This window comes from Crocodylus porosus, unplaced genomic scaffold (assembly GCF_001723895.1).
Source record: "Crocodylus porosus isolate Cpor-Errol unplaced genomic scaffold, CroPor_comp1, whole genome shotgun sequence".
NCBI classification, from domain to species: Eukaryota; Metazoa; Chordata; order Crocodylia; family Crocodylidae; genus Crocodylus; species Crocodylus porosus.
In genome coordinates, this window is record NW_017728915.1 from 27,751,129 (window position 1) to 27,764,871 (window position 13,743).

Consider the following 13,743-nt stretch of genomic DNA (forward strand, 5'->3'; position numbering starts at 1 on the left):
GGCAAGGGTCCCCCCCATGGTCCCCTCCTCCAGCCCCCACCCCCTACTTATCTGCAGAGTCCGGGTCCAGTTCCCTGCAGTGGTGAGCGGGGATTGCCCAAATCTCTGAAGCTCTCCAAATCTTTTCTGAATTGATTGGGAGAGCTTTGAATCAATTTGGATCTTTTTATTGGTGTCCAGATTCGATTTGGATTCGGAGATGTGACTGCCAAATCAGGCCAAATCTCCTCCAAATTGAATCAGCAACCAAAGCTTCACATAATCCTAGTAATTACCACTTTAAACCCTAATTAGTAAAGTAAATATGGATATATGGTTAATGTTTTGTGTCTAGTGCTTCATGCTTAAATAAGTGGTAGTAAACACATGTGTACCAGGACATCTATTCCTGTTTTGTAAAGCAATTTTTATAAAGTCTTTTCTGAAAGTTACATAACAATACGTACACTAAAGTTATATGACATTTTGGTTATAATGGAAATATTTGTCTACTTTCTAGTTTCACAGGTGATAGCATCATTTGAAATTAATGACCCAGAGAACAGAATTCAGACGTGCAAATTTTGTTCTTTTAAAGCTTTTTACCCCAAATCTGTTAATGAAAGTGTTCATTTGTTAAACTGGCACTTAAATAGGTTTTAACAATACATCAGCACCAAAACAGGGCAGCCTTCCCGATCCATCTTCCTGAGGGTGTTGGGACCCTACTGCAAAAATGAAAGTGCCAGCAAAATTAATTACTGCACTTATGCACTTCATGATGGATGTAAATGTACTTTTCCTGTGCAACTAGCTTTGACTTTAGTTGGAAAGATGCTTTATAGAAAATATTTCCTATAACATTCATAGTATAGGCTAAGTAACTCAGGATCACGACAGAGAGCAGGATTTAATAATTAGTTACTAGACCACCAGAGAAGTTTAGCCAATAATAGGTTTTTCAGTTTAACTTTTCTACTGTAACTTTTCAAATGTAAGATAAAATATGTTTCCATTTTCTCTAAAAAATTGTAATTAGCAGAGATACATGTATTTCATACTGATGTTCCCCCCGTCCTCCCCCTAAATAACCTACTATTACAAGGTTTTTAAGATTCTTTCTTCAGCCTCTTATACTTCTGGTATAAAAAATAATTTCATTTACTAACAAAATGGCTACCAGTATTAAACCCAGGAAGGAAAACTTGAAGTAGCATTTCTACCTAAAATGTATTTCTGACTAAAATGAATTTTCAAAGCATTTTCTTGAGCAATATTGGCTTTCTTCTCTTGTGTGTAGTAGTGGTAGGTAGTGTTCTTGTCTTCCCAGACTCCTATCCTTTTATGAATCTTTTGTAATATATCATGAAGGAAATAATAATGAAGGAATTAAAAGGGATAGTAAAACTGTTTTCAATTAATATGATTAAGGAAGAAAAATCAGTCAATTCCTCCCCTTGTGCCAGATTATATTTTAAAATATATGCATAAATCGAATTGAATTCACTAGAATATAGACACTGAAACTGAATTTGGTACATAGTTAAAGCTGGGGGCAAGCTGGGTTTTTTTGGGTGGCAGGAAAAATGGGAGCTTAGTCTCTTTGCCTCATGTGAAAAGCCCAGTACATACCCCATTCCTGAAATCTGAGTGCCTGAATCTAAAGCAGCGCAGAGGGGACATATATGGGCAGTTTATATATAATATAGGTAACTTTTTTTTAAAGGAAATTCCCCGTCAAGATTCCCCCAACTCCATTGTCCAGAGTCAGCTACCTCTAAACTGGCACAACAATCCCCACCACAAAGAAAGCAAGACATTTAGCATTAATTATTCCAGAATTCCCATGTATGTCCCCTCTGCACTGCTATATAATGTGTATATATATAAATTGGGAAGCATTATGTATGTATGAGTGTGTGCCTGAGATTAAAATATAGGATGAAATTAGTATTTTGTTAGTGTTCTGTAGCAGACCCAAAGTGTATTACACTGAAATTTAGAACAAGTAAGAATTTCTTGATTATTAGAAGCACATTGAAAAACACCATACTAGAAACCCCAGGGATGCATAAAAATGGTTCTTTAGGATGGGAAGTTAGCCCCTGGAGGTGTAGTCCTACTGCAGGATTCACTGTATCAAGCAATCTCTGGTCCAAACTTTGACTCTGACCTAGTTTCAGAGAAATGATCAGAAATGAAGAAATGGATAATGTCATCCTAACAATTAAAATGTCAGAAACACCGAGAATGGTTGCTGCTGCCAAGGGTTATATTATAAAAGTGTCTGCAGATGTTTCTATTAATTTATGATAGTGGAGGTCGATGGAAAAGGTAAAGAAAAGGGCTGAATTTGCATGTGGGAATATGTCACGGCATTCAGGGCTAGATACACAAAGAAGTTTTGGATGGGCATAAGTACATAACTGCCACTTCAAGTGCCTGAGTCCAAAAGTTAGATTCACAGAACCCCTTCTTAGCTTGATCCTACTGTTGAGATCACCTAAAAGTACAAAGGCATCTACATTTCTAACATAAAAGTTCCTGAGATGCCAAAAGTCTTTTAGTCACATCCAGAAGCTACTCTCTGGGTGTGTCTACACATGCATTAATGCACTTTTCCTAATGCTCATTGAATTTAGTACCTGCGATGTGAGGTACTAAATAAATGTATATTATACTACCCTCTTGTGCAGTAGCGAAAGTACATTCTTTTTAGTGATGCTTAATGCTCAATATCCTATTTTACCATGTATTAGAATATTTGCACGTTTTTTTAAACAATGCTTTAATGTGCAGTAAAGCGCAGGTGTAGATCCGCTCTGTCTTAACAGTGCTGAGCAACACACGAAAGCCCCATTAAGATCCACCAACCAGGAGTTCTGGTTATTTTGCCTGCAAGGCTGGACCAAGTAAGGATTTTCAGAACAATCAAAGCAGGTTAGTTTTTAGAGTGTGACTGGAGAGTGATTATGTCTACTCTCAGTGGTTAGAAACTTAGCAAGCCAGGAAATTCTCTTTTCTACCTCAGGGGATTTGAACCTCAAACTCCCACTTTCCAGGGAATTATTCTACCCACCCTGTTACGCTGCACTCTAGGGAGGGGGAAGCAATCTCAGTCCTTCCATTTAGAAGATGTTCTGCCTTGCAAGGAAAATGAGCATAGCTGTTGTGTTGGTAATAAGGAAACATGCGTTCCCATCTCTGCTTCCACAGGATGCATTCAGAGCACTCCCACCTCAGATAACCCTATAGACTGGTAATTGATGTAGTCTCCCAGGATGTGGGGGATATGTGTACATATCCCATCAGGCAAAGGAGGAAATTGAATTTAGCTCTTGTGCAGCTTTGGCATGTGCTTTGCCCAGTGATCTGTTGCATAAAGGGAATGGCACCATTGCTGCTACCACTTTTGGAAAGTAAAAGCTGACTTCTCTTTGGTTTTTGAAACCTTTGACACATACCTTTGTAACAGGGCTGTGAATTGCAAGTTGAGGGACACCTCTTACAGCATAAAGAACCATTGTCTCAGAGAGTGAAAGATGAAGACAACCGCACATCCTCAGAACCTCCTATTGGTTTCCCACTACATTTATGTTGCTTTCAATTCTGTGGATGGGGCTTTGTGGATCCCAGACACTGGTGCTCAAGAGCATGACTGCACCACAGAGGCAGTGAGCTCTGACTGAGCCCTCCCCAGTATACTCCACCTACCTGCTGGCATATGGCAGTGCAGGTACTCTACAATCATTTCCAGGAGCTGCTCTAGGGAAGGCTAGAGGCCAAGAGCCAGAGATCACCCATACAGGCACACCCCAGAGCAGAGCTTTATCTGTATCATTTCCTACTAAACTAAGAGAAAAGGAAAATTACAAATAAAAATTGTACAGGTTTTGTAGTTGACAGCAAGGAATTTTACTGGCAAACCACCAAAGAAAACCCTTGTTACTTAAAATGTTCATAGTTGGTAATTATTGTATCAAAGTATTCTTGAGTGCATGTATTATCTCGAAGTAGACAATGGGCATTACACCTATGCTAAATTGATGCTAGTTTAATTTTAAAAAAGGCAAATAGCTTTTAATTATAACTGTTTTAAGAGAAGGAAAGAACTGACATTTTTGTTCTCTCTCCTTTTTTTTTTTTAGAAATTGATCTGGGAACCCACAGAGCGTTAAAGTGATGCACTTCATGAGTGGTGGCATCCTATACACAGGACATCACATCTGAAATTTTCCAGTAATTCTGTTTTCAACTTTCAAGGTGGCTCTGGCTAGAAGGGGTAGATTGTTCAATACTCCTGTGCCTATAAACTAACCAAAAATGAAGGAGGACAGTTGTTTACATGCTGCTCTTATATGCCTGGGCATGCTGTGCTATAGTCATGCTACATCTACGGAGAAGCTTAACCATTCAAGGCCGTCACTCCATGGTCACCATGAAAAAGGAAAAGAAGGACAAGTTCTGCATCGTTCAAAAAGAGGCTGGGTGTGGAATCAGTTCTTTGTAATAGAAGAATATACAGGACCAGATCCTGTACTAGTGGGCAGGGTAAGAAATATCTATATTTCAGTCTGTGCTATTTTGCGCATCTTGTATAAGATGCTTTGTTCCTCTCATACTTCTCTTCCACATCAGTTGCCTAATCAGAACTTGCTGATAAATCTGGTAGTAATCGTTTAATCTGTAGTTTGGTGAGAGTCCAATCCAAAGTCCATTGAAGTTAATGGGAGTCTTTTCATTGACTTCAGTAGGCTCTGAATCACTACTTGAGAGTAGTAGGTTAGCACTTTTTCTGCCGACTCTGAATGGACAACAAGGTTGATCCCCAAATGGCTAATCTGTCCAAATAAAACCTCATATCTGTCTTAGTTTTGGTTCCCTGTCACTTAGAATACTTTTCTCATTGTTTTAAGGCTGGCCTAGAAAATAGCAACCTATATACCAAACAGAAGAGTCCTAAAATAGAGATTTAAAATGGATTTGACCTGACATACCAATATTAGAAAAGTAAATTGCTGACTTTACCATATCTTTGTTTTCTGATTTATAACACGTTACTCATTAGGATTAAAATATGTTAGAATGTGTAGTATATAATGAGCCTGATGTTTCAATGTGCTGTACCTGCCTTTGGAGTGTATTACTCCTGTGAATTAGCATCAGTCCGATATAACACAATGGGGAATCAGATCAATGGAATCAAATTCTGCCAGAAAGAACAGTTTGTCCCAAAAAGTCTGTGTTACTCCTACAAGTTAAGAAAGTTAAGAAAACACTCACAAATTACCGTAATACTATTTACTATGTTTGTTATTATACAATATCACAGGGCGAATACGTTGGGAAGCAAAATTAGTATTTTTAATATTAAATAGAAGGTCAAATTTAGACTCTAAGACAAGTTGGAAATTGTCTGGAAACCAATGTTTGGTACAGTTGTAACAGCCCCATGTGTCACTAAGCCACTTTTAAATGCAGTGTAGCAAAATCTGATTAATATGACGAGTATTAATCCCTTTACATTAAGTTACTTCCCTCTGTCTTCATTTGAACAAATAGAAGACAGTAACTATCTCATTCTAATTCTACTTCTCCCGCCCCTTTGTGTCTAAAATATATTTTAGCTTTGAGGAACAAGAGCTTTGTGAATCTTTCTTACAGGCAAGCTCTTAGTCTGAACACATTTCTAGGTTGATCCTCTTCCTATTATAATTTGTTTCTGTTGCAGTTGCAGCTAGAGACTGTTCATAGCTTTATGGTGCTAGGGGCTTTGCAAATATACGCAAAGACACAAGTTATGTCTTTACTGTAGGCCTGTGTGAAGCAGCAAGTATTCACTTCAGATTCAGCCAATTTGGAGGACAGTGATTTGATTCAGAGATTCAAATCACTGTCCTGATTTGATTTGGCTGAGTTAGATCAAAAAGATTTGGTGCCACTTTGGAGATTTGGCCATAGACTAAACAGGTAGCTGACACAGCTGCCTCCAGCTAGAAAGTCTGTTGGGTTTGGGGAAGGGAGGAGGAAAGGGGTGTGGGGTTGGGGAGGGATTGGGCCTGGGACTGGGACACGCTGCCCAGCTGGGGCAGAGGAACACGTTACTCAAGGAGAGGGATGGGAGGGTACAGGATGCGGGTGTGGCAGCGCTCAGAGCGGGGGCTTTGCCCTGCTGCCCCTTGCCCAGCTGGGGCGAGAGTGGGGAGGGATGCAGGTGTGGCTCATTCTGGATGGTAGGGGGAAGCGGCAGCCCTCACTCCCAGCACGGATGCAGGCATGGCCACTGCTGCTACTTGCTCCCTTCTGCCTGGAGCAAGCCATGTCTGCATCGTGCCCCCCCGTGCCAGTTGGGCAAGTGGCAGCAGAGCAGAGCCCCCTCTCCCAGCACTGCCACGCTCACATCAGCGCTGGGAATGGGGACTCTGTGCTGTTGCCACTTGCCAGCCAGTATAGAAGAGTGGGTGCTGTTGCCACTTGCCAGCCAGCACCGGCAGGAGTGTGGGATGCAGGCGCAGCAGCACTAGGAGTGGGGGCTATGTCCTGCCGGCACTTGCCCCCTTCTACATTGGGCGAGCCACTCCTGAATCATGCCTCCCTCTGCCCCCTGCCCCCAGTTGGGCAAGTGGCAGCAGGGCAGAGCCCCCTCTCCCAGCACTGCCACACCTGCATCAGCACTGGGAGTGGGGACTCTGCACTGTGGCTGCTTGCCAGCTGGCATGGGAGGGCATGGGATGCAGGCGCGGCAGCACTGGGAGTGGGGACTATGCCCTGATGCCACTTGCCCCCTTCTGTCCTGAGTGAACCACATCTGCATCCTGCCTCTCCCAACCTGGCTTAGCAAGTAGCAGCAGGGCATAACCCCTGCTCCCAGTGCTGCTGTACCTGCGTCCCGTATCCACTACCCTCCCCAAATCCTGTGCCTCCCACCCCAGCTAGGCAGCTTGTCCCAGCCCCAGCCCCAGCCCTGATCCCTCCCTCCCCCACGCCTGATCCCTCCCCCATCCCCCAACCGACTTACTGGCTGGAGGCAGCTGTCAGCTGCCTGTTTATTCTACGGCCAAATCACCAAATCTTTCCCGAATCTCTTTCTGAATTGATTTGGATGCTTTGAATCGATTTGAAGCTTTTAATTGGTCTTCTGATCCAATTTGGATTTGGAATTTCAGTCCCCAAATCAGACCATATCTCCTCCGAATTGAATCGGGTACCGAAGCTTCACAAAGCCCCACTTTACCGCCATCACACTAGTGATTACCATATAGTGTGAGGAGTATAAACTAGCCACAGGAGTGATGGCTAATTTGACTTTGCTGAGGAGCAGAGGATAAATTATCCTATGCTGAGCTTCAAACTGCTTCAGTTAAAACTGCTACCATATCCTGTGCTAGCTAGTTACAGTTAGCTCGTTTACCTGTACGGTTTCCTGCATCATTTCTGTAACTGCCATGTAAGCATACCCACGATGGCCAAGGGCTTGCAGTCTAAGGCAAAATTTTGGTAAATCCAGACAAAAGTATATAGTAACTCAATATTTTAAGGCTTGGATGTTTACAGTGTATGTTCCCATGTTACAGTATGTCTGTTTCTCATTTTATAGCTTCATTCGGATATTGATTCTGGGGATGGAAACATTAAATACATTCTCTCAGGTGAAGGTGCAGGAATAATTTTTGTTATTGATGACAAATCAGGGAACATCCATGCAACAAAGACACTGGACCGGGAAGAGAGAGCTCAATACACTCTAACAGCACAAGCTGTAGACAGGAACACTAATAGACCTTTGGAACCACCTTCAGAATTCATTGTTAAAGTTCAAGATATAAACGACAACCCACCTGAGTTTCTTCATGAAAACTACCATGCCAACGTGCCAGAGAGGTCCAATGTAGGTATGTACAGAAAAATGCAGGCATAGTTTCTATTTTTGGAGCTTTGACATCTCAACTTGAACTGAGTATCATCTTCCAGACTTCGGGAGGTAAATTTTTATTTGGTCTCAACTAATTGCTGAAATATTATCAGTGAGTCGGAACAAATGGCTGAAGACTTCAAGCTCTGCTACAGAAACTGAATATGACTGTGAGAGTAGCTGTGCAAGCACTTCAGGAAATACGGTTGTTCTTTCAACTAAAAGACTATGAAAAAGCTCCAACCAGGATTTGTGGTTCAGGGTGTACAATGCTGTTCATTTCCCTGACTGAGTTGTTTAACGAAGCCGTAAGCTAGGGAATGCTACCATATTTTCCATTATATTTTCTCCTGGTTTAAATCAAGCAAGCAACAAAAAGCCTACCTCTGCTTTGGAGAATCCAGTTATCAACATTCCTATGAACCTATTTGTGCAGAATGTAGCTAAGTGAATGTAGCTAACCCTAGCAAACAGGCTGTCTTGGGTGGCTATTTATTATCAAAAGTAGTAGTATGCAGTCTTTGCTAAAGAAAAAGTATCTGATGGAATAGAAATTCCCTGGTCAGAAATGTTCATTAATTCCTTTTAGAGTCTTTTATTACTTCCTTGCAAAATTGCTTTAAGCATTATGGAGATTCTGTTGCTTAGTGTACAAATTGCAAAGTAAGTCCCAGTAATTATTAAATCTAAAGAATAAAATTTGGAGACAGCCATGCATACCAGGCATCTCTGTGCTTTAGCTGAAAACATCTTAGAGTGGCTTTTACAAATGCATCTACTTTTAACAAGCATTCCTTTCTCCCTTTCTGTCCTTTTAAGGTACATCAGTTATTCAGGTAACAGCCTCAGATGCTGATGATCCTACCTATGGGAACAGTGCCAAATTGGTTTATAGTATTCTTGAAGGTCAGCCGTACTTCTCTGTGGAAGCTCAAACAGGTATTACTGAACAGGGTTTATTTGTGTGGAATATTATATCTTTTTACAGTCTGTTAAAATGAAGAATTATACATATTGGTTCAGACTTTCAGTGACAGCCAAGGTGCATGTAGCGTGTGTGTGTGTGTGTGTCTGTGTGGTAGATAGCTTTACACCACTTCATTCTCCATCAGTCCTGGCTAAGCTATTCAGTAGATTCATCTCCTGGAATATTTTAGAGTGTCCAGGGGCCTCTATACTAAGGAGCTGTCACTGAGACAGATCCATTCCCCTTGTGCCATGGTGATGGTATAGAAACTATGTAGGCTCTGTGCCATGGAGAATTCCCCCAAGTACTCATAGGTTCCGCTGTGCCAGCTCTCAGGCTGCTTTGCAAGCATGTATGGTATGCAATGTTCAGAAAATAGGGGAGAATTTGGCCACTGTTGCTATACACAATAAGTGTGGTGTATCTGCAAGACACTATAAGAAAAGCAGGAGCTGCTTTTCATTATTAAAAAAAAATAAAGTTGTTTATTTTTATTTTATTTCTAGGCATTATTAGAACTGCCCTTCCCAACATGGACCGTGAAGCCAAGGAAGAATATCACGTTGTAATACAGGCAAAGGATATGGGAGGACACATGGGAGGACTCTCAGGGACAACCAAAGTGACAATTACACTAACTGATGTCAACGACAACCCACCAAAGTTCCCACAGAGTAAGTGGCAAATCCTTTACTAAATAACAGCAGTTACTAACCATCATATAAAGCAGTTATACTCTCTGGAGAAATGTTGAGAAATGGAGTATTGCAACATGCATAGGAGACCAGTATTATTTTCCCAGTTTTACTAATGGCATGCTGAGACATTTAAATGATTTGTCCAGTGCAACAAAGTGAGTAATTTTCAAAGCCAGGATTAAAACTCAGGAGGCTTCTAGCTCCATATTTCATTTTTAAAGCCACTGGAGCATGTTATATTAAAAATATACCTATGGTGAGATCAGTCAGCTGTGGTCTAGACTTCTATAGAAAGGAGGGAAGTCCCTATCACTGAGTCAGCTACCGGTAGGCTGGCAAAAGCACTGGAAAATATGCTTTAAGGGAAAGACTTTCACTGCAGTAGTGATTACCTAGGAGAGCTTGATACACATCTTACAACTTCATTTTTCATGATGTGTGTGCTGAAAAAGTAAAAGATTGCTCAGAGTAAAGGTCCTGTGTTTAACATTCTGCTCACACTGTAACAACCAGATGAAATCTTTGATATTCTGCCAAAAGTATGACGAAGGAGGTGGTACAAGAGGTTAAAAGACTAGGTCTCTAAACTCTCACATTCTGTGCATCAGAAACTTGTGTTTGGAGATGTTCAGTGATCATGGGGTACACAGTATCGCAGCCTATACACTCAAGAAGGCTCCTGCTAGGAGACAGACAATGCTCTAAAGAGGTTTACACGTGGCTTTGCCCTCTGCCTTTCAGCACTCCCTGGCTAAGTACAGATGTTCAAAAAGGCAGAAGTAGAATTGATCAAACTTATACGGGTTTCTGTAAGCGGTGTAGGTTAGGTCAGGAGTGAACAGAACATACATTCACACTTCGGGGGAGGGTGGCATGCAGATTGCCTGCACTGGCCAAGGCCAGGAGACTGGGGACACTCCTGCATTCCTGCTAGTGGGCTTTCTGGGCTGCTAGAGACTACTGAGAGGAGCTGAGTGGTTGGGCCATCCCTGACTGGCTGCCGGACACAGGCAAGCATGCTTCCTCACCTCCCCCATCATTGTCAGCTACAGGCTTCTGTCAACTGCAGTCTGCTCGCCCATCCCCTGGACCTTGGCCATGCTCCCTGTGGCTGTGCCTACTCACGGGGACACAGGGATCCGTGGGTGGGCTCCCACACACCCACCCAGGGACCCCATGCCTCCAAGAGCAGGGGCAGCCACAGGGAGCCTGACCAGGCTGCAGGGCATGGGTAAGTATGCCTCCCCACGTATCATCATCAGCCACTTGGCTCAGAGAGAGCTTGGTGGGAGGGCTGCTTGGGCACTCAGTGTGGCTGGGCATACAGAACAAATGGTAGTGCACAAAGGCACCTAGGACACTGGCAGACAGTGACCTGAGTGACATGAATTGGTAAGGGATCTGGTCCAGACGTTTGATGCACTGGTCTAGCCTAAATCAATTAAGTTTGAGTACACATCGATCCAGGTCTAAAATAGACCAAGTTCCACCATTTTTAAACTAGTTTATGTACACCAAACTTCTGTACTATTACAGGTTTAGACCAGTTTCTCTGAGCATTTATACTAATAAAAGTGTAATGGCTGTACCTAGCTCCTGTCAGCTATTTCCAAGCTACAGCTAAGCTGGGCATCCACTTCTATCTATAACGCATTGAGGTAATTAGCCCTGTGAGCTCTTGCTTACAAGAGCTTATACATCTATGATTCATTTAGTCTATCAGGTGCATCTCTACCCTGTCTTCTGTCTCTTTTCTGTTTACTGATGGATATGGGCAGATGATGTATGCTAATTCACATCCGCTGCACCCTCCGGTGCCTGGGCATTTCCCAGGCTAGGCATATCTTGCTTATCTTGGCTTGCCATGAAAAAAACATTGCACATCCTGCTAACAATTTTTTCAGATCTTAGATGACTTGATAAGTGAGTGAATATTGTGCTTTTCTATTTTATGTATTTTTCAATACTACAGCCTTTACTTGTATAAAATTAAGGACTGCTCATACAGTCCACGGTTACAGGATGGACCATCACTCCCTTCTGATTAGTTTTGTCTACAAGTGGCAGAAGAAATCAAAATAAGCTCAATTAAATTTTCAAAATGGTGGCAGAAGCATGCTCATTAGGACAAATAAGGTTTTTAATAGCCAAGCTGACTATTTGGTTTTCACACGTATTTGATCTCATTTAATTATTCTCCGCTGAATTTAGCAAAATTAGTCTAGTGAACTGAATGGACACACAGGCATGGCCCCTCAACACTAATTCTATTCTCAGCACGGTGCAGGGCAGGGGGATTCTGTCATCCATTGTCTGCTGTATTTAATATCACTGGATGATGTGAATAAATAAAACAATAAATAAATAAAAACAATACATAAATAAATAAAGCACCCGTCTCCCTACCCACAAAGAGCCACGCCATCTTTTGGCTATACAGACGTACCCATTTACCACACTACATACCTTTGATGCCCTAACGATTTTCTAGCCACAGCTCATACCTGCATTGTGCAATATGCTTTAGTTATGTGTTTTGTTTTCTGACTAGAGCTAGGGGGTTGGTTTGTTGGGGTTTTTTTGCTTGCAATTTTTTTTTTTGCAGTTAATGAGACCAGTTCAGGCATGGTAGAATGCAGCCGATGTGTCTACAATGTTAGCAGGCGTAGATTTATTCCAGTATATTTCTACTTCATGGCTGCATGCTTTTCTGATTATACTCATGTCAACACCACCAAGGCTATTGGTAATGCAAAGAATGCTGAAATAGTTAACGTGTGTGAGTCATAATGTTTCAGCTCCGATATGGGCAAGGGGCAACAGTCGCTGTTGATTGTGACTTTCCTGGAAACCCTTGTATATAGGGAATATGCTTATATTGCAGCCCTCTTTCTGCAGAAATGTATCCTGAGGTCAGTGGGTTGTAGAGGCTACGAGTTCCCTTGAACAAGGGCTGCTGATGTACCCATCCTGTTCAAGTACAGCTTTGAGGTAGAAAAACCTCCTCATTCTTTTCTTTATGCACACACAAGCGAGTGCATACTGACCCATCTGAAGTTTCAGTGTTTTCAATCAATACAAATTCATTTTCTAAGTTAGAGCTTTGGGAAGCAACAGATTTATTCCTTTAGATGACACAGCAGGGAGGTCTGATCCAAATCCTGCTCCATAATTTGTGGCTTCTGAATGAAGGGGCAAGTACTTTGCTAGACTTCTTGGAACTGAAGGTCATACCATGAGTCATTTGAAATGTAAATTTCTCTCAAGTTTTGCAATAATATGCTTGATATGAATGATAACTTTGTCACAATAATTCCTGCATTCTAACTGAACAACTGCTTGGCCTTTTAACTGCTCTAGGAGCATTAGAAGTAAAGGTCGTAGTATATGAAATTGGGAAGGTAATTTTACTGTATATGGATTACCAACAGTCTAAGTTTTCACACATGATTTCTATTTCAAAGACATTTCTAATATGACCATTCCTTTAGAGGACAACACTACTGCATTTACTTAATTTGAAAATTAAACCGTTTCTTGTTCTTTCTTCATACATATGAATGGAATGAGCCAAATTACTAATACTGGAAGAAGCCAACTGAATATGTACATTATTATTATTTTGGCATAGGTGTGTACCAGATGTCAGTATCAGAAGCAGCCGTTCCAGGTGAAGAAGTAGGAAGAGTGAAGGCCAAAGATCCAGATATTGGAGAAAACGGCTTAGTGAGCTACAGCATCATTGATGGAGATGGTATGGATATGTTCGAAATTACAACGGATTATGAGACTCAGGAAGGTGTTGTAAAGCTTAAGAAGGTAAACAATGCTGTTCTTTACAACTTCTCACTGTACTTCTCACCCTTCATTTCTTTTCTGAGATAAACTAGACCAGCAGTACATCAGTGCTTAAGCTAAAATTATGATAAATGCAATTTTATGTAATTTGTTTATGAAGCTGTGATTAAGTTTCAGTATCCCATTACACTGTTATCTGATCATGCCTTGAACCACAATGGAAGGGCATAATTATGAACAGAAAGCAGCATTATATAAAGACTTTACTGTGCTTTTTAACATATTTTTAGTCTTTAAAGTCATTCTGTGCCCAGCTGCCACTTGAGCAATCAACACCTTTTGCTCCTCAAGACATACGGAGTACTAATTCAGAAATAAATACTGGGATT

At 41.4% G+C, this 13,743-nt stretch overlaps 1 protein-coding gene across 2 annotated transcripts in view; it reads left to right on the top strand.

Moving 5' to 3' along the window:
- CDH11 (cadherin 11) overlaps positions 1–13,743 on the top strand; it is a 55,633-nt gene that overhangs the window by 25,990 nt on the left and 15,900 nt on the right. For both annotated transcript variants that reach the window (XM_019535901.1, XM_019535902.1), the window contains exons 2-6: positions 4,128–4,530; positions 7,577–7,871; positions 8,711–8,830; positions 9,365–9,532; positions 13,188–13,375. In XM_019535901.1, the coding sequence (XP_019391446.1) occupies positions 4,303–4,530; positions 7,577–7,871; positions 8,711–8,830; positions 9,365–9,532; positions 13,188–13,375 (999 nt within the window). In that variant the 5' untranslated portion in view covers positions 4,128–4,302. The remainder of the gene's footprint in view (positions 1–4,127; positions 4,531–7,576; positions 7,872–8,710; positions 8,831–9,364; positions 9,533–13,187; positions 13,376–13,743) is intronic.